General features: G+C 45.8%; 1 protein-coding gene across 1 annotated transcript in view; it reads right to left on the bottom strand.

Annotated features, from left to right (window-relative positions):
* Positions 1-12,516, bottom strand: part of CRAT (carnitine O-acetyltransferase) — a 336,972-nt gene that overhangs the window by 271,459 nt on the left and 52,997 nt on the right. Inside the window, exon 3 of the mRNA XM_086924849.1 lies at positions 11,017-11,135. Within this exon, the coding sequence (XP_086780975.1) occupies positions 11,017-11,135 (119 nt within the window). The remainder of the gene's footprint in view (positions 1-11,016; positions 11,136-12,516) is intronic.

The following is a 12,516-nucleotide window of genomic DNA, read 5'->3' as shown; positions in this document are numbered from 1 at the left end:
AAATATAGCGATTAGGGTATAGCAACAAGAACTCGAAGCGCTACATTTTAAAACAAATTATGTTGTTAGTCAATTCTGCATACGACACCCACATAAGTGAGGTATCATTTTACTCAGGAGACTAATGGGAACGCTGTGGGGTAAGACATTTGTGCCTGCACAGTGATTCCACACATAAATATGTGGAAAATTCGTTTTTTCAGCTAAATTTGAGGTTTGCAGGGTAGGAAAAATTTAGGAGATCCACACAAGTCATACCTTGCTGGACCCCCCCTAAACTTCCAAGAGAGTAACTAAGGGAAGAAGAGAAGGCGCACCGGGACATAGCGGGATTCCCCCAAACCTCTTAAAACTTGATTGGGCATACTGGGCTGAAGCTCTTAGACGAGTCTTGGAGGTAATCCTACAAACAGATTCAATACCAGCATCATGGAGGGGCTCAATCATCTCCCCAATCGACACAAAGGGAAAGAGGAATGAGCAAACAACCATAGGTTAGTAGCCCTTATTATTATTATTAATTGTGTTTTGTTAAGCGCAAACAACCCGGAGGCCTCGTAGCGCTGTGTATAGTCGGACTAGAAAGAGATGAGCAGGTTTTAGAAAAAAGCAGGTTTTAGATAAAAAGGAGAGTTTTCAATTCCTTCCGAAATTTCAGAAGGTTGGGTTCACTGCGAAGGGTAGTGGGCAGGGAATTCCAGGCTTTTGCGGCATTCCAGGAAAAGGAGCACCCGCCCCATCTGGTGCGTCTGATTTTATTGACGGTGGCCAGGAATGCTGTGCTAGATCGCAGTGCTCTATGGGGGAGATAGGGAGTTGCTAAGGAACAGATCATTGTTGGTGCGGTCTTCCTCATGGCCTTGTGCATAATGCACATAGATTTGAACAGTACTCTGGCCTTAATGGGAAGCCAGTGCAGTTTCCTCAAAGCCGCTGTTCCTGATTCCCGCTGATTGAGGCCCAACAAAAGGCGGGCTGCAGCGTTTTGGGTCACCTGAATCTTCCTTATTGTGGAGGCAGGAGCCCCTAGATATAAGGAGTTCCCATAGTCCAGACGGGACAAGATAATGGCTTGCACCAATATTCTACGGGCTTGAAAAGGGAGGAGTGGCAGCACTTTCCTAAGCATGCGCGTAAGACCAAAACAGGTGGCGGACAGAATGGTTGCTTGCTGAATGAAGCTTAAGTTTGCGTCTAGCCAAATGCCCAAACTTTTTATATAGGGCTTTGGTTGGGGCGGAGGGCCCATGCATGGGGGCCAGTCCATCAGCGGGCTAGGAATAGTTGGATTGCCTAAAATCATGAGCTCCGTTTTCTCGCCATTTAGTTTCAGGTGCGAAGCAGCCATCCACTGGGCAACCGCTACCAAGCAGTTGCTAAGATTCGAGAGGGAGGGATCAGATTGGTTCATGGATACAACTAGTTGTGTATCGTCGGCATAGGTCACTATGTCTAGGCCGAACGAGTGCACTATGTCAGCAAGAGGTTGCATATAAATATTAAAAAGGGTAGGGCTCAGGGCAGAGCCCTGAGGCACGCCTTGATCCAGGGGCCAGATTTTTGAGTGGGTGGTGCCCTCCACAACCTCAAAGGAGCGATTCTCCAGAAAAGACTGAAGCCAGTGCATGGCCTTCCCTGAAATTCCTATTTGGCAAAGCCGGTGGAGGAGGATGCTGGTGTTGACAGTGTCGAAGGCGGCACTAAGGTCAAGCAACATAATTGCTGTGGTGCCGCCTTGGTCCATCTGTTTCCTGGCCAGCTCAGTTACCGCCAAAAGGGCCACCTCAGTTCCCAACTTGGGACGGAAACCTGCTTGGGAGTCATGAAGCAAATGATTGTTTTCTAGGAATTGAGTAATGGGGGCATTAATGTGTTTCTCTAATAGTTTGCTGACCCACGGAAGTAGTGAAATAGGTCGATAATTGGCCATATTTTCAGGGTCCAAGGTTGGTTTTTTCTGTAATGCTCTGACTTGGGCACGTTTCCAAGCAGTAGGCACTGAACCTGTAGTAATGGAGGTGTTTAAAATATTAAGGATAACAAGTTTAATGGTATCTTTAATCTTTACTAGCTGACAAGGGGGGGGCAGGATCAGTGGGAGATCCAGATTTAATTTTCCGCATGAGGGCATCAAGAGAGTCATCTTTTAGCAAAGGAAACTCATCCAATTTGTGGATCAAGGTGTGTGGTGGGATAGTTCCTTCGTCCTGGACCAAATTGGGTGGGTCAAAAGCAGAGGCAATGTTCTGTATTTTCTTATGAAAATATTCAGCCTGACTGTCACAGCGAATCTGAGCTTTGCTGGGGTCAATGGGAGTCGGGGGGGGTCGATAAGAAATTTTGCTATCTGAAAAATTTCTCTAGGTGAGTTAGAGGCAGTGGTAATTTTTTCTTCGAAATACGAAGTTTTAGTACATCTGATTTCTGTTTTGTATTTTTTGATAGCTTCATGATGGGTGGTTTTATCTACATTGCTACGAGAGTCCCTCCAATTTCTTTCAAGCTTCCTACACACTCTTTTTAGTTCTTTAAGTTGGGGAGTGTACCAGGGTGAATCCCTTGATTTGGTCTTTTCTTTAAGGGTTTTTATGGGTGCGATATCGTCCAGGGCTGTGCGCATCCAGTTGGTATAGTTATCATACTGCGACGCAGGGTCTGTCTCAATTTGGGAGGGAGCGGAAAGATAGACAATCATGCTTAATATTACTCTGGGCTCATCCTTCTGGAATTAACAAACTGGGCAACAGAAAATGCAGTCATTCCTTTAAACCAAACAGGCTTTTGTAGACACATGGGGACCACAACCAACATTTTAACCGTCTCCTTGTGGACTGCTGCTACAATAGCAGTTAAACAGCCTTTGTATTTATGCTTCATTGATTACAGAGTGCCTATTGACCGGATCGACTGAGATATACTATGGGGTAAGCACCCCCCCTCCTGAAATAGTTAATTCACCTGCACTCTAACACGTGGGTAAAGGAAAACTGGGGGAAGGAGAGCATTAAAAGAAAGATCCCAACAACAATGGGGTTCAAACAGGACTACATCCTAGCTCCTAACCAGTTCAATCTCTCTCGGTCAGACCTGACAACCAGGCTAGACGAGTAACTTCCATGCCCCAAAGATGAGGGGGGTTGGGGGAGATCTGGTCCTTTCAAATGTACTATATGTGGATGGCCTTGTACTTAAAATCGACGAACGCCAATTGGCCTCCAACCATTACTAGACAGCACAAACCTACTCCGATGAAAATGGACTGCCTATAAGTTTCGATAAATCAAAAGTTATGCTGCTGAACCAACGGAGGGCTAAAGGAGCTTGCCATTGGCACTCGAATAAACAGCAGTTGGAAGACATACAAGAATACAAATACCTGAGAGTGAATATAGATACCAAAGGATCCTTTATCGCTTAAAAGGAAGGGCATAGTGACAGCCGTTACACTGAGAAACCTAAAGCATAAGATTGCTGGCACAAGCTACTCCTTGCTACTCCAGATAATCCAGGCGAAACTTATACCGACAATCGCATATGGAAGCGAGGCCATGAGAGGGAGAGATGCGGTCACATTATATGCCACAATAATCGGAGTACTCCAGATGATCTTTGGTCTACTTAGACAAACATCTTCAAACCAAATAAGATTAGAATTTGGAATACAGAGGCAAGGACTGGCCCGCAAAGGCGCATACATTAAATGCTGGCGCAAGATCAAACAAGGGGAACCAGGGGCCTTAAATACCAACTATAGATCGAACTATTAACTAAAGAAACTGACCCAGTCAGGATCCATCTGGAAGACTCCCTGGAACAGCTTGGACTCTGGGACCTCTGGGAGACCTTTTGGACATATGAATGTTTTAAAAAACTTGTTAACAAAACTATCAGAAGAGTCTCCTTGTTGGAGTACAAAGTAGCACTAGAAGCAAGGGAGCATGGACGGTTCACCGAGCGGAGCTATACAGAGGGAACTCCTCCAGCTTACCTCGGCACCGGCTTTACCAAACACTTCAAGGAGAAAGATTTGCAGTATTGACATGGCTTATTACCCTGTTTTCCGTTTACCACAGTGGCAATGCCCCTCACTACCGTCATGTTGGCGACTGTGTGGGGAGGAAAGGGAAGACATTACACATTTGCTGTGCATATGCAGGGAACTATTATGCGAACGCAAAGCACTGCTGGGGCCACTCTTCAACCGGAAAAGAATGCAGACATGCAGTCAGGCAATACAAGTGAGAATCTCTGGAGAGGACATACAACTGAGCTGCTGTCTGGTAAGGTTCCCGAGTATAGTGGAAAAAAAGCTAAAAAGTAGAAATACTGTTGAAGGACATTGGGAGCCTCTGGTGGAACACACCGTGGAGGCCGTTCAAAAATAAACTCTAAAAACCAAGTGCGCTCTGACAAATGCTGGCTCTAAGTCACATGAGTGAACTAAAATGGACGTACTTGGCAAATGCAAACTCAAAAACTCCTATAATGTCTCAGTTTGCACTTGAAGTGCTCAATCTGTACAACCAAAACATAACTTACTAAACTTAACAGTCGCTAATTTGCACCTAAATGCAGAATTTGCACAGGTCTCCCATCCACAACTGTTTGTGACCAAGAGACTAGTTCACATAGTAAGTTTGTGTTACATATGCTTTACCCCATCATACTATGAACACTCAACACACCTTATTTGCAGGAAAGATGCAACGTATAATTTTAACTGTATGTTACAACACAATTTGCACAATCTCTCCAACCTCAACCAATTGAGAATATGAGATTACTGCAGCTAGTAAGTTCGGAACACTGTTGTTTGAAACTACTTTATTTTCATACAATGTCAGCTGATAAACAGAAATATAACTTAAACAGTCACAGTTTACCTTACAATTTTTGTATTTTTTGTTTTTATTCTTTTCATGATGTATTATTGCAACGGTTTTAATTAATAATGCAAATAAATAACTTACTTATATATCCCGGAATGCATCATTTTTTTTTTAAAGCTGGGGGTGTTTGAAATTTGTTATATAGTAAAAAAAACGTTATTGTTGGTAAATTACAAACCTTACAATATTAAGCATGCATCGTGCTCATAAAATTGAAACATTAAAAAAAAAATTTGGGGTAACATTTTGGTTAAAACTCTACTTGGCTTCTTAACTGCTGTTATAAGTGTCGCAGACCAGGTACGAATCAACAGTTTGTTAGTAGCCGACAAGGCGTTGGTGTGTCCAATAATAAAGTTTCCCTTGGTGGCCCTGATAACTTCCAACTGGCTTAATGCTTTAGTTACAAATTTTGTTAACCCGATATTCAGCTTTATGTTATCCGGGTTGAAAGCTGCTATTATGGCTTGGCGGCAAGATCGAATTCAAAGTCTTAACCATTCTTCTCGCAATAATAAGCGTCTAGAGGTGAGCATTGTTGGGCATAAGCAGACTATGTGTTCCAACCCCTCGGTGTGGTAACCACACAGCCTGCATTGGGTGTGGCTGTCTTTCCGGCGCCATTCTGGAAGATTTTTCAAAAAAGGCCATTCACCCAACCTCAGTGCCAGGAACTTTCGTTTCAGGTAAAGTGCTGTGGTGCTTGATAGATGACGGGATTCTACTCCTGGGTTAAAGTTAGTGATTACTGCCCAGGCGTGTTTCCTTTTTGACAGCGTTGCACTGTCTGAGTAAAAGGACCACAGCCTGGCACTCTTTTGGAAATTTGTTATACATCACTTTGGGCTTCGTAGAAGCTTTGAATCTTCATTTTTCTGCTTAGGGGTGTGCCGGGAGGCAACTTAACAAATGTGACATAGGGAGTCCAACATACTTATTTATCCACAGACATGGTGGTGCTCCATGTCACGAAACCTAACACGCACCAGGTGCAATGTCAACTATCTGTGCACAGAAAACTGTGCATAGATAAAGAGCACGAGTCCTTCCATGGTGTGCCGCTGAGACAGGCTGCCAGGACAATGAGATGGGCCTGTTTTCTGGCTCTTCCTAAGCAACTGGTACAGCAACGAGAAGGCGGTGCGATGCGAAGAAGGCCATAGCTATAGGTGGACGGCAGCGGAATGAGGGAGCATAGAGGACAAAAAAAACACAGTGCTGCCCTGCGTACACCAAGGAGTGAAAATACAGAAAGGCACGTTATGGCGTACAATGTGCAAAGCCAATTGTCAAGCAGCATTTTTAACGAGCATTGGAAAAGCCAATAGGTCTCCTCTATAGAGTGTAGTGGCATAAAGTGCAGTGGTGCAGAGCAGAGTGATGTAGAGCGCAGTGTTGCATAGTAGAGCGTTGTATAGGTGTAGAGTGCATTTGCGAAGAAAGCAGTAGCGCAGAGTGGTGCAGAGTGTAATAATGTAGAGAGTGGTGCAGAGTAGAGTGTTGTAGAGTATAGTGCCGTAGTGTGCCATGGTGCAAAGTAGATTGGCAAAGTGTGCAATGGGCTAAAGTGCATTAGTTTTGAGTAAAATGGAGTAGAGTACATTGGCGTAGAGTGCAGCAGCTTAGGGTAGAGTGGCGTAGAGTGCAACAGCAGAGTAGAGTGGTGCAGAGTAAAGTGGAGTAGAGTGGTGCAGAGTAAAGTGGGGTAGAGTGGATGTAGCGCTGCGTAGATTGCAGTGGCGTAGAGTGGAGTGGCACAGAGTGGAGTGGTGTGGAGTGCAGTGGCATAAAGTAGACTGTTTCAGAGTAGAGTAGCATAGCTGTAAATGGTGGAGAGTGCAGTGTTGTAGAGTGTCACATAGTGAAGTGGTGTAGAGTAGAGTGACTAAGGAGCACACCCCCTCGCCTTTTACCCAAAAGAAGAGTCTTTATCAGGCTGAGCAAAGGTCAGCCTGACAAACTACTTTTTATTGTCACGACAGGCAGCCAGGAGCAAAACCTGTGCTGAATGCCGAGGCTGCCAGCTGCCTGAGCTGAACTTTGTCAGACTGAAGATAAGAGGTCACAGCTCCTGTGGGCGTGACATTTTCAGCCTGGCAAAGCAGCTCGAAGCCCTTCCCCTTGCGACGAGGGCGAGCACTACTGATTACCTTGGACCTGGGAGCTTCAGTTCTAAGCCTTGAAGTGCTCACAACAGAGTGTCAATTACTGACACCTCGTCACAAAGTGGGGTGGGGTCAGCAACTCTAAATGACCCCATCCCACTCTGATGAGTGGGGACTGCTGACGCCCCTCATTGGCTGACCTAAGGCCACCATTGAGGAGAGGCAGCAGTACCAACCCTCCTGGGACCTCCAAAGCAGAAATGCGCTGGCAAGTGTGATTTTTTTTAAATGTTTGGTGCGTGCATGACTATTTGGGAGCGAATGTTGTGAATAGATGTGTGTGTGTGTGTCCCTTCAACCTCGCTATAAGTACTGTCCGCCATTGGGTGTCGAGTGCATGGGAAGAGAGCTGTTGCATTGAACAGAGTGGTGCAGAGAGCAGTGGTGCACAGTACAGTGGTATAGAAAAGAGGGGATTAGAGTACAGTGTACATTGGCATAAAGTGCAGTGGCGTATATTACTTGGTATAGATTAGAGTGGAATAGAGCGCAGTGGCATAGAGTACAGAGTTGTAGAGTACAGTGCAGTGGTGCTGGGTTGATTGGCCTAAAGTGCAGTGGCGTCGAGTGCAGTGGCATAGAACACAGTGTTGGAGAGTAGAGTGCAGTGTAGATTGGCATAAAGTGCAGGGGCGTACATTACGGCGTATAGAATAGAGTGGCGTAGAGTGCAGTGGCATAGAGTACAGGGTTGTAGAGCAGAGTGCAGTGGTTCAGTGTAGATTGGCATAAAGTGCAGTGGCGAACATTACGTGGTATAGATTAGAGTGGCGTTGAGTGTAGTGGCATAGAGTACAGTGTTGTAGAGTGCAGTGTAGATTGGCATAAAGTGCAGGGGCGTACATTACGGCGTATAGAATAGAGTGGCGTAGAGTGCAGTGGCATAGAGTACAGGGTTGTAGAGTATGGTGCAGAGGTGCCGAGCAGATTGGCCTAAAGTGCAGTGGCATAGAGTACAGTGTTGTAGAGTAGAGTGCAGTGGTTCAGTGTAGATTGGCATAAAGTGCAACAGCGTACATTACATGGTATAGAATAGAGTGGCATAGAGTACAGTGTTGAGGAGTAGAGTGCAGGGTGCAGGGTAGATTGGCGTAGACTGCAGTGGCATAAAGTGGAGTGGCGTAGAGTAGAGTGGTGCAGGGTAGACTGCCATAGCAGAGAGCAGTAGCATAGGGTTAAGTAGCGCAGAGTGAAGTAGATTGGTGCAGAGTAGATTACTTCAGAGCAGAGTGAAGTAGCGTAGCCTGGAGTGGTGCAGGTCAGAATGGACTATTGCATGATAGAGTGCAAGGGTCGAGAGTACAGTGGCGTAGCGTAGACTGCAGTCGTGTAGAGTAGATTAGATTGGCTTTCAGTGGATTGGCAGATTGTTGTGGAGTGATGCAGAGTGGAATGGCGCAGAGTGTAGTGGTGTACAGTGCATTGGCGCAGAGTGTAGTAGAGCGATGTAGAGTTGAGCAGGGTGCAGTGGCATAGAGCACATTGGCATAGAGTGCAGTGGTGCAGAGTAGAGTGGATAGAGTTTAGTGGCAGAGAGTGCAGTGTTCCAGAACAGAGTGTAGTAGAGTGGAGAGCTGCAGGGTAGACTAGAGTGGTGCAGAGTAGAGTGGAGTGGATAGAGTTAGTGGTAGAGAGTGCAGTGTTCCAGAACAGAGTGTAGTAGAGTGGAGAGCTGCAGGGTAGACTAGAGTGGTGCAGAGTAGAGTGGAGTGGATAGAGTTAGTGGCAGAGAGTGCAGTGTTCCAGAACAGAGTGTAGTAGAGCGGAGAGCTGCAGGGTAGACTAGAGTAGAGTGCACAAAGGTGCACTTTCCTACAACTAATGGATGGCATTTATTTTGCTCACCACATGCCAAATGTGTGACACATGAAAACACATGTTTCACCTTGAGGCGTACTCTGCCCTCAGGCAATTTGCTATATATATATATATATATCCCCATTGTCCATTATGGGAAGAATAAGGGTACAGGATAGAATTCCTTGGCTCCTCGGGGGATAAACATGGAATGGGCCCTTTTGCAAGACTAGGTTTTAGAACCAACTCCCACGCAAGCTATCCCAAGCAGGGAGGGGTTTCCTAAAAGAAGACTTCAAACAATCACAGTGAGCAACCTCCATGATAGGACTTGGAGTTCTTGCAAGCTCCTGCATGGTCCACAAATGGCTTAGAGGGGTCCTTGCTAAGTGTCCCAGACCATGAGAGTCTGCATGTCTGTCTACCCTGGAGATGGATTGTGAAGGTGATACCGCTTGCTCTACAGGCCGTCAGAAACACAAGCAATTAGATGCAGAGGTGCTGGGCGGTGACTTAGAGCGATTCCTCATTAGTGTTTCAGTGCAAGATTGGGTGCCTGGATAAAGACCCTGCTAAATCCTGGAAAAACATGTGAATAAACTGCTAGCGGATTTTGTTAACAGCAACAAGCTACTACACCCCTCCCAATCGGGGTTTAGAAGGGGCCACTCTACTGAGTCCACCCTATTAGGGGTAACTGAAGCGATTCGTAAGGAATTGGACAGTGGTGGCACGGTGGCACTCATTCTTTTAGATTTGAGTGCCGCATTTGACACCATCTCACACAAAACCCTGTCTCAGACCCTGGAGGACATAGGGGTAAGAGTCATAGCATTGGAATGGCTGAAACAATTTCTTTCTCACCGGACTTTCCAGGTCTTTTCCAAAAACAATGCCTCCGATGTCTTGAAACTCCCCTTACGGGGTCCCCCAGGGCTCCATACTGAGCCCGCTGCTCTTCAATATTTATGTGACCCCGATGGCCAAAATAGCAGAGGAAATGGGTCTCACAATATATTCCTATGCGGATGACACACAATTAGTGTTCTCTCTATCAACCACCGAAAAGTCCAACACCTTCTCCCTTCGCAGCGGGCTTCTGAGAATGGCAGATTGGCTGCATACCAAGAAATTAAAACTTAATGGGGACAAAACTGAGTTGATCATTTTCGGGGAACACAAAGAACTCTGGGGTCCTACTCATTGGCCGAAGGAAATGGGCCCTACCCCGGTAGTGGTCCAATCCGCACGTAACCTGGGGGTGATAATTGATGAGAAACTGTCTATGTGTGCCCAAACAGCTAAAACGGCCTCAACTTGTATCGCCATCCTTGGATGGCTGCTGAAAAATTTATGGCAACTTCCAGAAGGGGCGCAGAGAACAGTTCTACAGGCCCTCATTGGCTCCAGACTGGACTATAGGAAAATCCTATATCTAGGAGCCAATAAAGCTATCATCAATCGACTTGAGGTCGTTCAAAATGCGGCCGCAAGGCTGCTTCTCCATCTTCCGATGCGAACAAGTGTCGTGGAACATCTTAAGAAATTGCATCGGCTGAAGAAACCAATAGAGTCAAATTCAAAGCCCTGTGCTGTATGTTCAGGATTGGCACAGGGTTGCTCCTGCCTATCTATGTAAGCTGGCGCATAAATATCTACCCTCTAGAAACCTTCAGTCAATGCATCAGGCCAAATTTTCTGTCCCTAGATTCAAACGAGCACAATTGGGCGGGCGCTCATTTGCCTACTTGGCCCCGGTTCTGTGGAACTCACTGCCGCTCGAATGGTGTCTTGAATCAAGGTACCTTCAATTCCGAAAGGGCATCAAAACCTGGCTATTTAATCAATAGACTCCACATTCCTATTTGTAACCTTCCATCTTATCAAGCCTAACTCAGATCCAAGGCGTCGGGAAACCCTCAGGGTAGCTGTTGCGTCATATAAATGTAATAAATAAATCTGTTACATCACCACATCCCAGAAGACCCTCTCAGCCCCCGCAGTGGCACCACAGAGCCTCTCCTGATAAGTCAGGCTAGACAGGATGATAGAGCACAGAAAATATCACACAGAGAACCATGTTCATGAGGAAGTTTACAACTGGTCTGATGGGTGGGTCCATCAGCGCAGCCCCGAGAGCACAGGCGCACTGCTGTGTTACTTACCGAAGCTGTCCTTGGCGATCACGGAAGTCTTGCTTTGGTAAAACCACCCCTGGGCTCGAATGAACCACAACAGGAAGCCGATACTCCAGGTAGGCAGTTTGGAGCCACCACTCAGATAGCTGGAATAAAAAAAACAAGCATTTGCAATGCAATAGGTCTCGTATTAGGGGAATAAAAAAAAGCATGGTCAAGGAGAAAGCAGTTTTGTATGGCTATCTGTATTTGTAGGACTAAGTCTCTACCGGGGAACATCCTTTTCGTTGTGGCCCGCAGTACTTTTACAACGCGTCCGTTACAACGCAAGTCGTAACCACGACTTGCGCTGGAGGGCGCTAGAGGATAAAGAATAGTATATTTACTATTCCAACACCTTCCCTAGTATCCACGGGGACTGGTGTTAGAATAGTAAATTATACTATTCACTATCAGCGCCCCCCAACGCAAGTCGTTGTAACGACTTGCGTTGTTAAAGACGCGTTGTAAAAGCACGCGTTGTGACGGTACGCGTCGTACCGTCATACATCCGTCTCTACCACTACCTGAAAGAAGAGACGATACCTAGACACCTGTACACCCCACCAAAAGCCAGAATTACACCAAGTCTAGCTGAAAGTCTGTGCAAGGACTTAAAGCAAAGCATAATGACTGCGGTTCTGTACCAGGTCTCGGGCAGCCGTCAAATGCTCTTATACTCACAGACACACTCACACTGACAGCAGCAGGGCAAGATTCCTTATACAAACAAAAAGAACAAAGCAGACTGCAGTGTGCTTGGCTTCATGAACAGAACATGTTGAGCAGGTGCAATAGAGGTTGAAGCTGAAGTGAGGCCCTTTTTAACTCACTTTGGTTCTCTGTTTCAGTTTTAAATTTTACACGTATTAGCAGAAATCGTTTTAGTTATATTTTTGTTACATGTTTTAAGTGCACATTATTCTGAGAAAACGCTGAAAAAGTTGCTTGATTTCAGAAAGCCTTCCCTGCTACATAATTGGTTCACTTTGTCGAGGCTAGGAACACAGATCAGGATATCCTAATGCTTTTGCTGCCCATTTGGAGAAAGCTTCTAACATCTAGACACATCATTGTATCAGAGCTGTACCTCAAACACAGTGGGTTTATCATATAAAGAGTGCACTGTCCCTTCTTGGGTCAGAGGGGCAACTCCAGTCACGACTGTCCTGGAATGAATGAGGGGTTCAATGACGTGCAGCCCTGCCAACGCTGATCCCCCTTCCTGCAGAGAAGGATTGCCAATCGGAATCTAGACCAAGTCATCCAGATATGGGGTCCCAGGCTAGCCTAAGAGATCAGGCAGAGGGAACACCACTACGCTTTCAGAGTAGGAGTGGCGCTAGGAAGGGATATGTAGAAATTAGACTCCCATGTTTGGAATGTTTATTTTTTCCACAATGTTCATAATGCGGTTACTTTGCTCTGTTTTTTCTGCCTAATAACATAACATAACATGTGTATTTGTGAAGCGCACGTTCACCACTA

Source organism: Lissotriton vulgaris, chromosome 5 (assembly GCF_964263255.1).
Source record: "Lissotriton vulgaris chromosome 5, aLisVul1.2, whole genome shotgun sequence".
Classification (NCBI taxonomy): domain Eukaryota; kingdom Metazoa; phylum Chordata; class Amphibia; order Caudata; family Salamandridae; genus Lissotriton; species Lissotriton vulgaris.
This window is presented reverse-complemented; position numbering and strand designations above follow the sequence as displayed.